The sequence below is a fragment of the Cetorhinus maximus genome, unplaced genomic scaffold, assembly GCF_964194155.1.
Source record: "Cetorhinus maximus unplaced genomic scaffold, sCetMax3.hap1.1 HAP1_SCAFFOLD_945, whole genome shotgun sequence".
Taxonomy (NCBI): Eukaryota; Metazoa; Chordata; class Chondrichthyes; order Lamniformes; family Cetorhinidae; genus Cetorhinus; species Cetorhinus maximus.
The window spans coordinates 94,532-115,675 of NW_027596887.1; the positions used below are offsets into that span (position 1 = coordinate 94,532).

General features: G+C 46.9%; 1 protein-coding gene across 1 annotated transcript in view; it reads right to left on the bottom strand.

Moving 5' to 3' along the window:
• Positions 1–3,585: 3,585 nt before the first annotated feature.
• Positions 3,586–21,144, bottom strand: part of LOC144675313 (uncharacterized) — a 29,725-nt gene continuing 12,166 nt past the window's right edge. Inside the window, exons 2-3 of the mRNA XM_078536163.1 lie at positions 5,157–6,275; positions 3,586–5,035 (exon numbers count right to left, since the gene is read on the bottom strand). Of these exons, the coding sequence (XP_078392289.1) occupies positions 5,331–6,275 (945 nt within the window). The 3' untranslated portion in view covers positions 3,586–5,035; positions 5,157–5,330. The remainder of the gene's footprint in view (positions 5,036–5,156; positions 6,276–21,144) is intronic.

Genomic DNA, 21,144 nt, shown 5'->3' on the forward strand with positions numbered 1-21,144 from the left:
CACACTCACACTGATACACACACTCACACGGAAAAACACACTCACACTGATACACACACTCACACAGATACACACACTTACACGGAAAAGCACACTCACACAGATACACACACTCACACGGATACACACACTCACACGGATACACACACTCACACAGATACACACTCACACGGAAAAACACACTCACACGGAAAAACACACTCACACGTATACACACACTCACACGGACACACACACTCACACTGATACACACACTCACACAGATACACACACTCACACTGATACACACACTCACACTGATACACACACTCACACGGAAAAACACACTCACACGGATACACACACTCACACGGATACACACACTCACACTGATACACACACTCACACGGAAAAAGACACACACGGAAAAACACACTCACACAGATACACACACTCACATGGAAAAACACACACACAGATACACACACTCACACGGAGAAACACACTCACACAGCTACACACACTCACACGGATACACACACTCACGCAGATACACACTCACACAGATACACACACTCACACGGAAAAACACACTCACACAGATACACACACTCACACGGATACACACACTCACACAGATACACACACTCTCACGGATACACACACTCACACGGATACACACACTCACACAGATACACACACACGGATACACACACACTGATACACACACTCACACAGATACACACACTCACACGGAAAAACACACTCACACTGATACACACACTCACACTGATACACACACTCACACGGATACACACACTCACACTGATACACACACTCACACTGATACACACACTCACACGGATACACACACTCACACAGATAAACACACTCACACGGATACACACACTCACACGGAAATACACACTCACACGGATACACACACTCACACTGATACACACACTCACACGGATACACACACTCACACGGAAAAACACACTCACACGGATACACACACTCACACGGATACACACACTCACACGGATACACACACTCACACGGATACAAACACTCACACTGATACACACACTCACACGGATACACACACTCACACGGAAAAACACACTCACACGGATACACACACTCACACGGATACACACACACACACGGATACACACACTCACACGGAAAAACACACTCACACGGAAAAACACACTCACACAGATACACACACTCACACGGAAAAACACACACACAGATACACACACTCACACGGAAAAACACACTCACACAGATACACACACTCACACAGATACACACACTCACACGGATACACACACTCACACTGATACACACACTCACACGGAAAAAGACACACACGGAAAAACACACTCACACAGATACACACACTCACATGGAAAAACACACTAACACGGAAAAACACACTCACACAGATACACACACTCACACGGAAAAACACACACACAGATACACACACTCACACGGAGAAACACACTCACACAGCTACACACACTCACACGGATACACACACTCACACAGATACACACACTCACACAGATACACACACTCACACGGAAAAACACACTCACACAGATACACACACTCACACGGATACACACACTCACACGGATACACACACTCACACAGATACACACACTCTCACGGATACACACACTCACACGGATACACACACACTGATACACTCACACAGATACACACACTCACACGGAAAAACACACTCACACTGATACACACACTCACACTGATACACACACTCACACGGATATACACACTCACACTGATACACACACTCACACTGATACACACACTCACACTGATACACACACTCACACGGATACACACACTCACACAGATACACACACTCACACGGATACACACACTCACACGGAGGAACACACTCACACGGATACACACACTCACTGATACACACACTCACACGGATACACACACTCACACGGAAAAACACACTCACACGGATACACACACTCACACGGATACACACACTCACACGGATACACACACTCACACTGATACACACACTCACACGGATACACACACTCACACGGATACACACACTCACACGGAAAAACACACTCACACTGATACACACACTCACACGGATACACACACTCACACGGATACACACACTCACACGGATACACACACTCACACGGAAAAACACACTCACACGGAAAAACACACTCACACAGATACACACACTCACACGGAAAAACACTCACACGGAAAAACACACTCACACAGATACACACACTCACACAGATACACACACTCACACGGATACACACGCTCACACAGATACACACACTCACACGGATACACACACTCACACTGATACACACGCACGGAAAAACACACTCACACGGATACACACACTCACACGGATACACACACTCACACAGATCCACACACTCACACGGATACACACACTCACACTGATACACACACTCACCCGGAAAATCACACTCACACAGATACACACATTCACACGGATACACACACTCACACAGATACACACACTCACACAGATACACACACTCACACGGATACACAAACTCACACGGATACACACACTCACACTGATACACACACTCACACGGATACACACACTCACACAGATACACACACTCACTCAGATACACACACACACACGGAAAAACACACTCACACAGATACACACACTCACACAGATACACACACTCACACGGATACACACACTCACACTGATACACACACTCACACGGAAAAACACACTCACACAGATACACACACTCACACTGATACACTCACACGGAAAAACACACTCACACAGATACACACACTCACATGGATACACACACTCACACGGAAAAACACACTCACACGGATACACACACTCACACGGATACACACACTCACACAGATACCCACACTCACACTGATACACACAATCACACGGATACACACACTCACACGGATACACACACTCACACAGATACACACACTCACACTGATACACACACTCACACGGATAAACACACTCACACGGATACACACACACACTGATACACACACTCACACTGATACGCACACTCACACGGAAAAACACACTCACACGGATTCACACACTCACACGGATACACACACTCACACAGATACACACACTCACACGGATACACACACTCACACGGAAAAACACACTCACACAGATACACACACACACTGATACACACACTCACACGTAAAAACACACTGACACGGATACACACACTCACTCAGATACACACACTCACACAGATACACACACTCACACAGATACACACACTCACACTGATACACACACCCGCACTGATACACACACTCACACAGATACACACTCTCCACGGAAAAACACACTCACACGGATACACACACTCACACTGATACACACACTCACACGGAAAAACACACTCACACTGATACACACACTCACACAGATACACACACTCACACGGATACACACACTCACACAGATACACACACTCACACGGAAAAACACACTCACACGGATACACACACTCACACGGATACACACACTCACACGGATACACACACTCACACTGATACACACACACACACACTGATACACACACTCACACGGATACACACACTCGCACGGATACACACACTCGCACGGATACACACACTCACACGGATACACACACTCACACGGATACACACACTCACACGGATACACACACTCGCACGGATACACACACTCGCACGGATACACACACTCACACGGATACACACACTCACACGGATACACACACTCACACGGAAAAACACACTCACACGGATACACACACTCAGATGGATACACACACTCACACGGAAAAACACACTCACACGGATACACACACTCACACAGATACACACACTCACACTGATACACACACTCACACGGAAAAACACACTCACACAGATACACACACTCACACTGATACACTCACACGGAAAAACACACTCACACAGATACACACACTCACATGGATACACACACTCACACGGAAAAACACACTCACACGGATACACACACTCACACGGATACACACACTCACACAGATACACACACTCACACTGATACACACACTCACACGGATACACACACTCACACGGATACACACACTCACACAGATACACACACTCACACTGATACACACACTCACACGGATACACACACTCACACGGATACACACACACACTGATACACACACTCACACTGATACACACACTCACACGGAAAAACACACTCACACGGATTCACACACTCACACGGATACACACACTCACACAGATACACACACTCACACGGATACACACACTCACACGGAAAAACACACTCACACAGATACACACACACACTGATACACACACTCACACGTAAAAACACACTGACACGGATACACACACTCACTCAGATACACACACTCACACAGATACACACACTCACACAGATACACACACTCACACTGATACACACACCCGCACTGATACACACACTCACACAGATACACACTCTCACACGGAAAAACACACTCACACGGATACACACACTCACACTGATACACACACTCACACTGATACACACACTCACACGGAAAAACACACTCACACTGATACACACACTCACACAGATACACACACTCACACGGATACACACACTCACACAGATACACACACTCACACGGAAAAACACACTCACACGGATACACACACTCACACGGATACACACACTCACACGGATACACACACTCACACTGATACACACACACACACACTGATACACACACTCACACGGATACACACACTCGCACGGATACACACACTCGCACGGATACACACACTCACACGGATACACACACTCACACGGATATACACACTCACACGGAAAAACACACTCACACGGATACACACACTCACATGGATACACACACTCACACGGAAAAACACACTCACACGGATACACACACTCACACTGATACACACACTCATGGAAACACACACTCACACGGACACACACACACACACTGATACACACACTCACACGGATTCACACACTCACACTGATACACTCACTCACATGGACACACACACACACTGATACACACACACACACTGATACACACACACACACTGATACACACACACACACTGATACACACACTCACACTGATACACACACTCACACGGACACACACACACACACTGATACACACACTCACACAGATACACACACTCACACTGATACACACACACACGGATACACACACTCACACGGATACACACACACACTGATACACACACTCACACTGATACACACACTCACACGGAAAAACACACTCACACGGATTCACACACTCACACGGATACACACACTCACACGGATACACACACTCACACGGATACACACACTCACACGGATACACACACTCACACTGATACACACACTCACACGGATACACACACTCACACGGATACACACACTCACACGGAAAAACACACTCACACTGATACACACACTCACACGGATACACACACTCACACTGATACACACACTCACACGGAAAAACACACTCACACGGAAAAACACACTCACACAGATACACACACTCACACGGAAAAACACACACACAGATACACACACTCACACGGAAAAACACACTCACACAGATACACACACTCACACAGATACACACACTCACACGGATACACACACTCACACTGATACACACACTCACACGGATACACACGCTCACACAGATACACACACTCACACGGATACACACACTCACACTGATACACACGCACGGAAAAACACACTCACACAGATACACACACTCACACGGATACACACACTCACACAGATACACACACTCACACGGATACACACACTCACACTGATACACACACTCACACGGAAAATCACACTCACACAGATACACACACTCACACGGATACACACACTCACACAGATACACACACTCACACAGATACACACACTCACATGGATACACAAACTCACACGGATACACACACTCACACTGATACACACACTCACACGGATACACACACTCACACAGATACACACACTCACTCAGATACACACACTCACACGGAAAAACACACTCACACAGATACACACACTCACACAGATACACACACTCACACGGATACACACACTCACACTGATACACACACTCACACGGAAAAACACACTCACACAGATACACACACTCACACTGATACACTCACACGGAAAAACACACTCACACAGATACACACACTCACACGGATACACACACTCACACGGAAAAACACACTCACACGGATACACACACTCACACGGATACACACACTCACACGGATACACACACTCACACAGATACACACACTCACACTGATACACACACTCACACTGATACACACACTCACACGGATACACACACTCACACAGATACACACACTCACACTGATACACACACTCACACGGATACACACACTCACACGGATACACACACACACTGATACACACACTCACACTGATACACACACTCACACGGATTCACACACTCACACGGATTCACACACTCACACGGATACACACACTCACACAGATACACACACTCACACGGATACACACACTCACACGGATAAACACACTCACACAGATACACACACACACTGATACACACACTCACACGTAAAAACACACTGACACGGATACACACACTCACTCAGATACACACACTCACACAGATACACACACTCACACAGATACACACACTCACACTGATACACACACCCGCACTGATACACACACTCACACAGATACACACTCTCACACGGAAAAACACACTCACACGGATACACACACTCACACTGATACACACACTCACACGGAAAAACACACTCACACTGATACACACACTCACACAGATACACACACTCACACGGATACACACACTCACACAGATACACACACTCACACGGAAAATCACACTCACACGCATACACACACTCACACGGATACACACACTCACACGGATACACACACTCACCCTGATACACACACACACACACTGATACACACACTCACACGGATACACACACTCGCACGGATACACACACTCGCACGGATACACACACTCGCACGGATACACACACTCACACGGATACACACACTCACACGGATACACACACTCACACGGAAAAACACACTCACACGGATACACACACTCACACGGATACACACACTCACACGGAAAAACACACTCACACGGATACACACACTCACACAGATACACACACTCACACTGATACACACACTCACACGGACACACACACTCACACAGATACACACACTCACACTGATACACTCACACGGAAAAACACACTCACACAGATACACACACTCACAGGGATACACACACTCACACGGAAAAACACACTCACACGGATACACACACTCACACGGATACACACACTCACACAGATACACACACTCACACTGATACACACACTCACACGGATACACACACTCACACGGATACACACACTCACACAGATACACACACTCACACGGATACACACACTCACACAGATACACACACTCACACGGAAAAACACACTCACACGGATACACACACTCACACGGATACACACACTCACACGGATACACACACTCACACTGATACACACACACACACACTGATACACACACTCACACGGATACACACACTCGCACGGATACACACACTCGCACGGATACACACACTCGCACGGATACACACACTCACACGGATACACACACTCACACGGATACACACACTCGCACGGATACACACACTCGCACGGATACACACACTCACACGGATACACACACTCACACGGATACACACACTCACACGGAAAAACACACTCACACGGATACACACACTCAGATGGATACACACACTCACACGGAAAAACACACTCACACGGATACACACACTCACACAGATACACACATTCACACTGATACACACACTCACACGGAAAAACACACTCACACAGATACACACACTCACACTGATACACTCACACGGAAAAACACACTCACACAGATACACACACTCACATGGATACACACACTCACACGGAAAAACACACTCACACGGATACACACACTCACACGGATACACACACTCACACAGATACACACACTCACACTGATACACACACTCACACGGATACACACACTCACACGGATACACACACTCACACAGATACACACACTCACACTGATACACACACTCACACGGATACACACACTCACACGGATATACACACACACTGATACACACACTCACACTGATACACACACTCACACGGAAAAACACACTCACACGGATTCACACACTCACACGGATACACACACTCACACAGATACACACACTCACACGGATACACACACTCACACAGATACACACACTCACACAGATACACACACTCACACGGAAAAACACACTCACACAGATACACACACTCACACGGATACACACACTCACACGGATACACACACTCACACAGATACACACACTCTCACGGATACACACACTCACACGGATACACACACACTGATACACTCACACAGATACACACACTCACACGGAAAAACACACTCACACTGATACACACACTCACACTGATACACACACTCACACGGATACACACACTCACACTGATACACACACTCACACTGATACACACACTCACACTGATACACACACTCACACGGATACACACACTCACACAGATACACACACTCACACGGATACACACACTCACACGGAGGAACACACTCACACGGATACACACACTCACTGATACACACACTCACACGGATACACACACTCACACGGAAAAACACACTCACACGGATACACACACTCACACGGATACACACACTCACACGGATACACACACTCACACTGATACACACACTCACACGGATACACACACTCACACGGATACACACACTCACACGGAAAAACACACTCACACTGATACACACACTCACACGGATACACACACTCACACGGATACACACACTCACACGGATACACACACTCACACGGAAAAACACACTCACACGGAAAAACACACTCACACAGATACACACACTCACACGGAAAAACACTCACACGGAATAACACACTCACACAGATACACACACTCACACAGATACACACACTCACACGGATACACACGCTCACACAGATACACACACTCACACGGATACACACACTCACACTGATACACACGCACGGAAAAACACACTCACACGGATACACACACTCACACGGATACACACACTCACACAGATCCACACACTCACACGGATACACACACTCACACTGATACACACACTCACCCGGAAAATCACACTCACACAGATACACACACTCACACGGATACACACACTCACACAGATACACACACTCACACAGATACACACACTCACACGGATACACAAACTCACACGGATACACACACTCACACTGATACACACACTCACACGGATACACACACTCACACAGATACAGACACTCACTCAGATACACACACACACACGGAAAAACACACTCACACAGATACACACACTCACACAGATACACACACTCACACGGATACACACACTCACACTGATACACACACTCACACGGAAAAACACACTCACACAGATACACACACTCACACTGATACACTCACACGGAAAAACACACTCACACAGATACACACACTCACATGGATACACACACTCACACGGAAAAACACACTCACACGGATACACACACTCACACGGATACACACACTCACACAGATACCCACACTCACACTGATACACACAATCACACGGATACACACACTCACACGGATACACACACTCACACAGATACACACACTCACACTGATACACACACTCACACGGATAAACACACTCACACGGATACACACACACACTGATACACACACTCACACTGATACGCACACTCACACGGAAAAACACACTCACACGGATTCACACACTCACACGGATACACACACTCACACAGATACACACACTCACACGGATACACACACTCACACGGAAAAACACACTCACACAGATACACACACACACTGATACACACACTCACACGTAAAAACACACTGACACGGATACACACACTCACTCAGATACACACACTCACACAGATACACACACTCACACAGATACACACACTCACACTGATACACACACCCGCACTGATACACACACTCACACAGATACACACTCTCCACGGAAAAACACACTCACACGGATACACACACTCACACTGATACACACACTCACACGGAAAAACACACTCACACTGATACACACACTCACACAGATACACACACTCACACGGATACACACACTCACACAGATACACACACTCACACGGAAAAACACACTCACACGGATACACACACTCACACGGATACACACACTCACACGGATACACACACTCACACTGATACACACACACACACACTGATACACACACTCACTCGGATACACACACTCGCACGGATACACACACTCGCACGGATACACACACTCACACGGATACACACACTCACACGGATACACACACTCACACGGATACACACACTCGCACGGATACACACACTCGCACGGATACACACACTCGCACGGATACACACACTCACACGGATACACACACTCACACGGAAAAACACACTCACACGGATACACACACTCAGATGGATACACACACTCACACGGAAAAACACACTCACACGGATACACACACTCACACAGATACACACACTCACACTGATACACACACTCACACGGAAAAACACACTCACACAGATACACACACTCACACTGATACACTCACACGGAAAAACACACTCACACAGATACACACACTCACATGGATACACACACTCACACGGAAAAACACACTCACACGGATACACACACTCACACGGATACACACACTCACACAGATACACACACTCACACTGATACACACACTCACACGGATACACACACTCACACGGATACACACACTCACACAGATACACACACTCACACTGATACACACACTCACACGGATACACACACTCACACGGATACACACACACACTGATACACACACTCACACTGATACACACACTCACACGGAAAAACACACTCACACGGATTCACACACTCACACGGATACACACACTCACACAGATACACACACTCACACGGATACACACACTCACACGGAAAAACACACTCACACAGATACACACACACACTGATACACACACTCACACGTAAAAACACACTGACACGGATACACACACTCACTCAGATACACACACTCACACAGATACACACACTCACACAGATACACACACTCACACTGATACACACACCCGCACTGATACACACACTCACACAGATACACACTCTCACACGGAAAAACACACTCACACGGATACACACACTCACACTGATACACACACTCACACTGATACACACACTCACACGGAAAAACACACTCACACTGATACACACACTCACACAGATACACACACTCACACGGATACACACACTCACACAGATACACACACTCACACGGAAAAACACACTCACACGGATACACACACTCACACGGATACACACACTCACACGGATACACACACTCACACTGATACACACACACACACACTGATACACACACTCACACGGATACACACACTCGCACGGATACACACACTCGCACGGATACACACACTCACACGGATACACACACTCACACGGATACACACACTCACACGGAAAAACACACTCACACGGATACACACACTCACATGGATACACACACTCACACGGAAAAACACACTCACACGGATACACACACTCACACTGATACACACACTCATGGAAACACACACTCACACGGACACACACACACACACTGATACACACACTCACACGGATTCACACACTCACACTGATACACTCACTCACATGGACACACACACACACTGATACACACACACACACTGATACACACACACACTGATACACACACACACACTGATACACACACTCACACTGATACACACACTCACACGGACACACACACACACACTGATACACACACTCACACAGATACACACACTCACACTGATACACACACACACGGATACACACACTCACACGGATACACACACACACTGATACACACACTCACACTGATACACACACTCACACGGAAAAACACACTCACACGGATTCACACACTCACACGGATACACACACTCACACGGATACACACACTCACACGGATACACACACTCACACGGATACACACACTCACACTGATACACACACTCACACGGATACACACACTCACACGGATACACACACTCACACGGAAAAACACACTCACACTGATACACACACTCACACGGATACACACACTCACACTGATACACACACTCACACGGAAAAACACACTCACACGGAAAAACACACTCACACAGATACACACACTCACACGGAAAAACACACACACAGATACACACACTCACACGGAAAAACACACTCACACAGATACACACACTCACACAGATACACACACTCACACGGATACACACACTCACACTGATACACACACTCACACGGATACACACGCTCACACAGATACACACACTCACACGGATACACACACTCACACTGATACACACGCACGGAAAAACACACTCACACAGATACACACACTCACACGGATACACACACTCACACAGATACACACACTCACACGGATACACACACTCACACTGATACACACACTCACACGGAAAATCACACTCACACAGATACACACACTCACACGGATACACACACTCACACAGATACACACACTCACACAGATACACACACTCACATGGATACACAAACTCACACGGATACACACACTCACACTGATACACACACTCACACGGATACACAAACTCACACAGATACACACACTCACTCAGATACACACACTCACACGGAAAAACACACTCACACAGATACACACACTCACACGGATACACACACTCACACGGATACACACACTCACACAGATACACACACTCTCACGGATACACACACTCACACGGATACACACACACTGATACACTCACACAGATACACACACTCACACGGAAAAACACACTCACACTGATACACACACTCACACTGATACACACACTCACACGGATACACACACTCACACTGATACACACACTCACACTGATACACACACTCACACTGATACACACACTCACACGGATACACACACTCACACAGATACACACACTCACACGGATACACACACTCACACGGAGGAACACACTCACACGGATACACACACTCACTGATACACACACTCACACGGATACACACACTCACACGGAAAAACACACTCACACGGATACACACACTCACACGGATACACACACTCACACGGATACACACACTCACACTGATACACACACTCACACGGATACACACACTCACACGGATACACACACTCACACGGAAAAACACACTCACACTGATACACACACTCACACGGATACACACACTCACACGGATACACACACTCACACGGATACACACACTCACACGGAAAAACACACTCACACGGAAAAACACACTCACACAGATACACACACTCACACGGAAAAACACTCACACGGAATAACACACTCACACAGATACACACACTCACACAGATACACACACTCACACGGATACACACGCTCACACAGATACACACACTCACACGGATACACACACTCACACTGATACACACGCACGGAAAAACACACTCACACGGATACACACACTCACACGGATACACACACTCACACAGATCCACACACTCACACGGATACACACACTCACACTGATACACACACTCACCCGGAAAATCACACTCACACAGATACACACACTCACACGGATACACACACTCACACAGATACACACACTCACACAGATACACACACTCACACGGATACACAAACTCACACGGATACACACACTCACACTGATACACACACTCACACGGATACACACACTCACACAGATACAGACACTCACTCAGATACACACACACACACGGAAAAACACACTCACACAGATACACACACTCACACAGATACACACACTCACACGGATACACACACTCACACTGATACACACACTCACACGGAAAAACACACTCACACAGATACACACACTCACACAGATACACACACTCACACTGATACACTCACACGGAAAAACACACTCACACAGATACACACACTCACACGGATACACACACTCACACGGAAAAACACACTCACACGGATACACACACTCACACGGATACACACACTCACACGGATACACACACTCACACAGATACACACACTCACACTGATACACACACTCACACTGATACACACACTCACACGGATACACACACTCACACAGATACACACACTCACACGGATACACACACTCACACGGATACACACACACACTGATACACACACTCACACTGATACACACACTCACACGGATTCACACACTCACACGGATTCACACACTCACACGGATACACACACTCACACAGATACACACACTCACACGGATACACACACTCACACGGATAAACACACTCACACAGATACACACACACACTGATACACACACTCACACGTAAAAACACACTGACACGGATACACACACTCACTCAGATACACACACTCACACAGATACACACACTCACACAGATACACACACTCACACTGATACACACACCCGCACTGATACACACACTCACACAGATACACACTCTCACACGGAAAAACACACTCACACGGATACACACACTCACACTGATACACACACTCACACGGAAAAACACACTCACACTGATACACACACTCACACAGATACACACACTCACACGGATACACACACTCACACAGATACACACACTCACACGGAAAATCACACTCACACGCATACACACACTCACACGGATACACACACTCACACGGATACACACACTCACCCTGATACACACACACACACACTGATACACACACTCACACGGATACACACACTCGCACGGATACACACACTCGCACGGATACACACACTCGCACGGATACACACACTCACACGGATACACACACTCACACGGATACACACACTCACACGGAAAAACACACTCACACGGATACACACACTCACACGGATACACACACTCACACAGAAAAACACACTCACACGGATACACACACTCACACAGATACACACACTCACACTGATACACACACTCACACGGACACACACACTCACACAGATACACACACTCACACTGATACACTCACACGGAAAAACACACTCACACAGATACACACACTCACAGGGATACACACACTCACACGGAAAAACACACTCACACGGATACACACACTCACACGGATACACACACTCACACAGATACACACACTCACACTGATACACACACTCACACGGATACACACACTCACACGGATACACACACTCACACGGATACACACACTCACACAGATACACACACTCACACGGATACACACACTCACACAGATACACACACTCACACGGAAAAACACACTCACACGGATACACACACTCACACGGATACACACACTCACACGGATACACACACTCACACTGATACACACACACACACACTGATACACACACTCACACGGATACACACACTCGCACGGATACACACACTCGCACGGATACACACACTCGCACGGATACACACACTCACACGGATACACACACTCACACGGATACACACACTCGCACGGATACACACACTCGCACGGATACACACACTCACACGGATACACACACTCACACGGATACACACACTCACACGGAAAAACACACTCACACGGATACACACACTCAGATGGATACACACACTCACACGGAAAAACACACTCACACGGATACACACACTCACACAGATACACACACTCACACTGATACACACACTCACACGGAAAAACACACTCACACAGATACACACACTCACACTGATACACTCACACGGAAAAACACACTCACACAGATACACACACTCACATGGATACACACACTCACACGGAAAAACACACTCACACGGAAAAACACACTCACACGGATACACACACTCACACAGATACACACACTCACACTGATACACACACTCACACGGATACACACACTCACACGGATACACACACTCACACAGATACACACACTCACACTGATACACACACTCACACGGATACACACACTCACACGGATATACACACACACTGATACACACACTCACACTGATACACACACTCACACGGAAAAACACACTCACACGGATTCACACACTCACACGGATACACACACTCACACAGATACACACACTCACACGGATACACACACTCACACGGAAAAACACACTCACACAGATACACACACACACTGATACACACACTCACACGTAAAAACACACTGACACGGATACACACACTCACTCAGATACACACACTCACACAGATACACACACTCACACTGATACACACACCCGCACTGATACACACACTCACACAGATACACACTCTCACACGGAAAAACACACTCACACGGATACACACACTCACACTGATACACACACTCACACTGATACACACACTCACACGGAAAAACACACTCACACTGATACACACACTCACACAGATACACACACTCACACGGATACACACACTCACACAGATACACACACTCACACGGAAAAACACACTCACACGGATACACACACTCACACGGATACACACACTCACACGGATACACACACTCACACTGATACACACACACACACACTGATACACACACTCACACGGATACACACACTCGCACGGATACACACACTCGCACGGATACACACACTCGCACGGATACACACACTCACACGGATACACACACTCACACGGATACACACACTCACACGGAAAAACACACTCACACGGATACACACACTCACACTGATACACACACTCATGGAAACACACACTCACACGGACACACACACACACACTGATACACACACTCACACGGATTCACACACTCACACTGATACACTCACTCACATGGACACACACACACACTGATACACACACACACACTGATACACACACACACACTGATACACACACACACACTGATACACACACACACACTGATACACACACTCACACTGATACACACACTCACACGGACACACACACACACACTGATACACACACTCACACAGATACACACACTCACACTGATACACACACACACGGATACACACACTCACACGGATACACACACACACTGATACACACACTCACACTGATACACACACTCACACGGAAAAACACACTCACACGGAAAAACACACTCACACGGATACACACACTCACACGGATACACACACTCACACGGATACACACACTCACACGGATACACACACTCACACTGATACACACACTCACACGGATACACACACTCACACGGATACACACACTCACACGGAAAAACACACTCACACTGATACACACACTCACACGGATACACACACTCACACTGATACACACACTCACACTGATACACACACTCACACGGAAAAACACACTCACACGGAAAAACACACTCACACAGATACACACACTCACACGGAAAAACACACACACAGATACACACACTCACACGGAAAAACACACTCACACAGATTCACACACTCACACAGATACACACACTCACACGGATACACACACTCACACTGATACACACACTCACACGGATACACACGCTCACACAGATACACACACTCACACGGATACACACACTCACACTGATACACACGCACGGAAAAACACACTCACACAGATACACACACTCACACGGATACACACACTCACACAGATACACACACTCACACGGATACACACACTCACACTGATACACACACTCACACGGAAAATCACACTCACACAGATACACACACTCACACGGATACACACACTCACACAGATACACACACTCACACAGATACACACACTCACATGGATACACAAACTCACACGGATACACACACTCACACTGATACACACACTCACACGGATACACACACTCACACAGATACACACACTCACTCAGATACACACACTCACACGGAAAAACACACTCACACAGATACACACACTCACACAGATACACACACTCACACGGATACACACACTCACACTGATACACACACTCACACGGAAAAACACACTCACACAGATACACACACTCACACTGATACACTCACACGGAAAAACACACTCACACAGATACACACACTCACACGGATACACACACTCACACAGAAAAACACACTCACACGGATACACACACTCACACGGATACACACACTCACACAGATACACACACTCACACTGATACACACACTCACACTGATACACACACTCACACGGATACACACACTCACACAGATACACACACTCACACTGATACACACACTCACACGGATACACACACTCACACGGATACACACACACACTGATACACACACTCACACTGATACACACACTCACACGGATTCACACACTCACACGGATTCACACACTCACACGGATACACACACTCACACAGATACACACACTCACACGGATACACACACTCACACGGATAAACACACTCACACAGATACACACACACACTGATACACACACTCACACGTAAAAACACACTGACACGGATACACACACTCACTCAGATACACACACTCACACAGATACACACACTCACACAGATACACACACTCACACTGATACACACACCCGCACTGATACACACACTCACACAGATACACACTCTCACACGGAAAAACACACTCACACGGATACACACACTCACACTGATACACACACTCACACGGAAAAACACACTCACACTGATACACACACTCACACAGATACACACACTCACACGGATACACACACTCACACAGATACACACACTCACACGGAAAATCACACTCACACGCATACACACACTCACACGGATACACACACTCACACGGATACACACACTCACCCTGATACACACACACACACACTGATACACACACTCACACGGATACACACACTCGCACGGATACACACACTCGCACGGATACACACACTCGCACGGATACACACACTCGCACGGATACACACACTCACACGGATACACACACTCACACGGATACACACACTCACACGGAAAAACACACTCACACGGATACACACACTCACATGGATACACACACTCACACGGAAAAACACACTCACACGGATACACACACTCACACTGATACACACACTCACACTGATACACACACTCACACGGACACACACACTCACACAGATACACACACTCACACTGATACACTCACACGGAAAAACACACTCACACAGATACACACACTCACATGGATACACACACTCACACGGAAAAACACACTCACACGGATACACACACTCACACGGATACACACACTCACACAGATACACACACTCACACTGATACACACACTCACACGGATACACACACTCACACGGATACACACACTCACACAGATACACACACTCACACTGATACACACACTCACACGGATACACACACTCACACGGATACACACACACTGATACACACACTCACACTGATACACACACTCACACGGAAAAACACACTCACACGGATTCACACACTCACACGGATACACACACTCACACGGATACACACACTCACACGGATACACACACTCACACGGAAAAACACACACACAGATACACACACACACTGATACACACACTCACACGTAAAAACACACTGACACGGATACACACACTCACTCAGATACACACACTCACACAGATACACACACTCACACAGATACACACACTCACACTGATACACACACCCGCACTGATACACACACTCACACAGATACACACTCTCACACGGAAAAACACACTCACACGGATACACACACTCACACTGATACACACACTCACACGGAAAAACACACTCACACTGATACACACACTCACACAGATACACACACTCACACGGATACACACACTCACACAGATACACACACTCACACGGAAAAACACACTCACACGGATACACACACTCACACGGATACACACACTCACACGGATACACACACTCACACTGATACACACACACACACACTGATACACACACTCACACGGATACACACACTCGCACGGATACACACACTCGCACGGATACACACACTCACACGGATACACACACTCACACGGATACACACACTCACACGTAAAAACACACTGACACGGATACACACACTCACTCAGATACACACACTCACACAGATACACACACTCACACAGATACACACACTCACACTGATACACACACCCGCACTGATACACACACTCACAAAGATACACACTCTCACACGGAAAAACACACTCACACGGATACACACACTCACACTGATACACACACTCACACGGAAAAACACACTCACACTGATACACACACTCACACAGATACACACACTCACACGGATACACACACTCACACAGATACACACACTCACACGGAAAAACACACTCACACGGATACACACACTCACACGGATACACACACTCACACGGATACACACACTCACACTGATACACACACACACACACTGATACACACACTCACACGGATACACACACTCGCACGGATACACACACTCGCACGGATACACACACTCACACGGATACACACACTCACACGGATACACACACTCACACGGATACACACACTCACATGGATACACACACTCACACGGAAAAACACACTCACACGGATACACACACTCACACTGA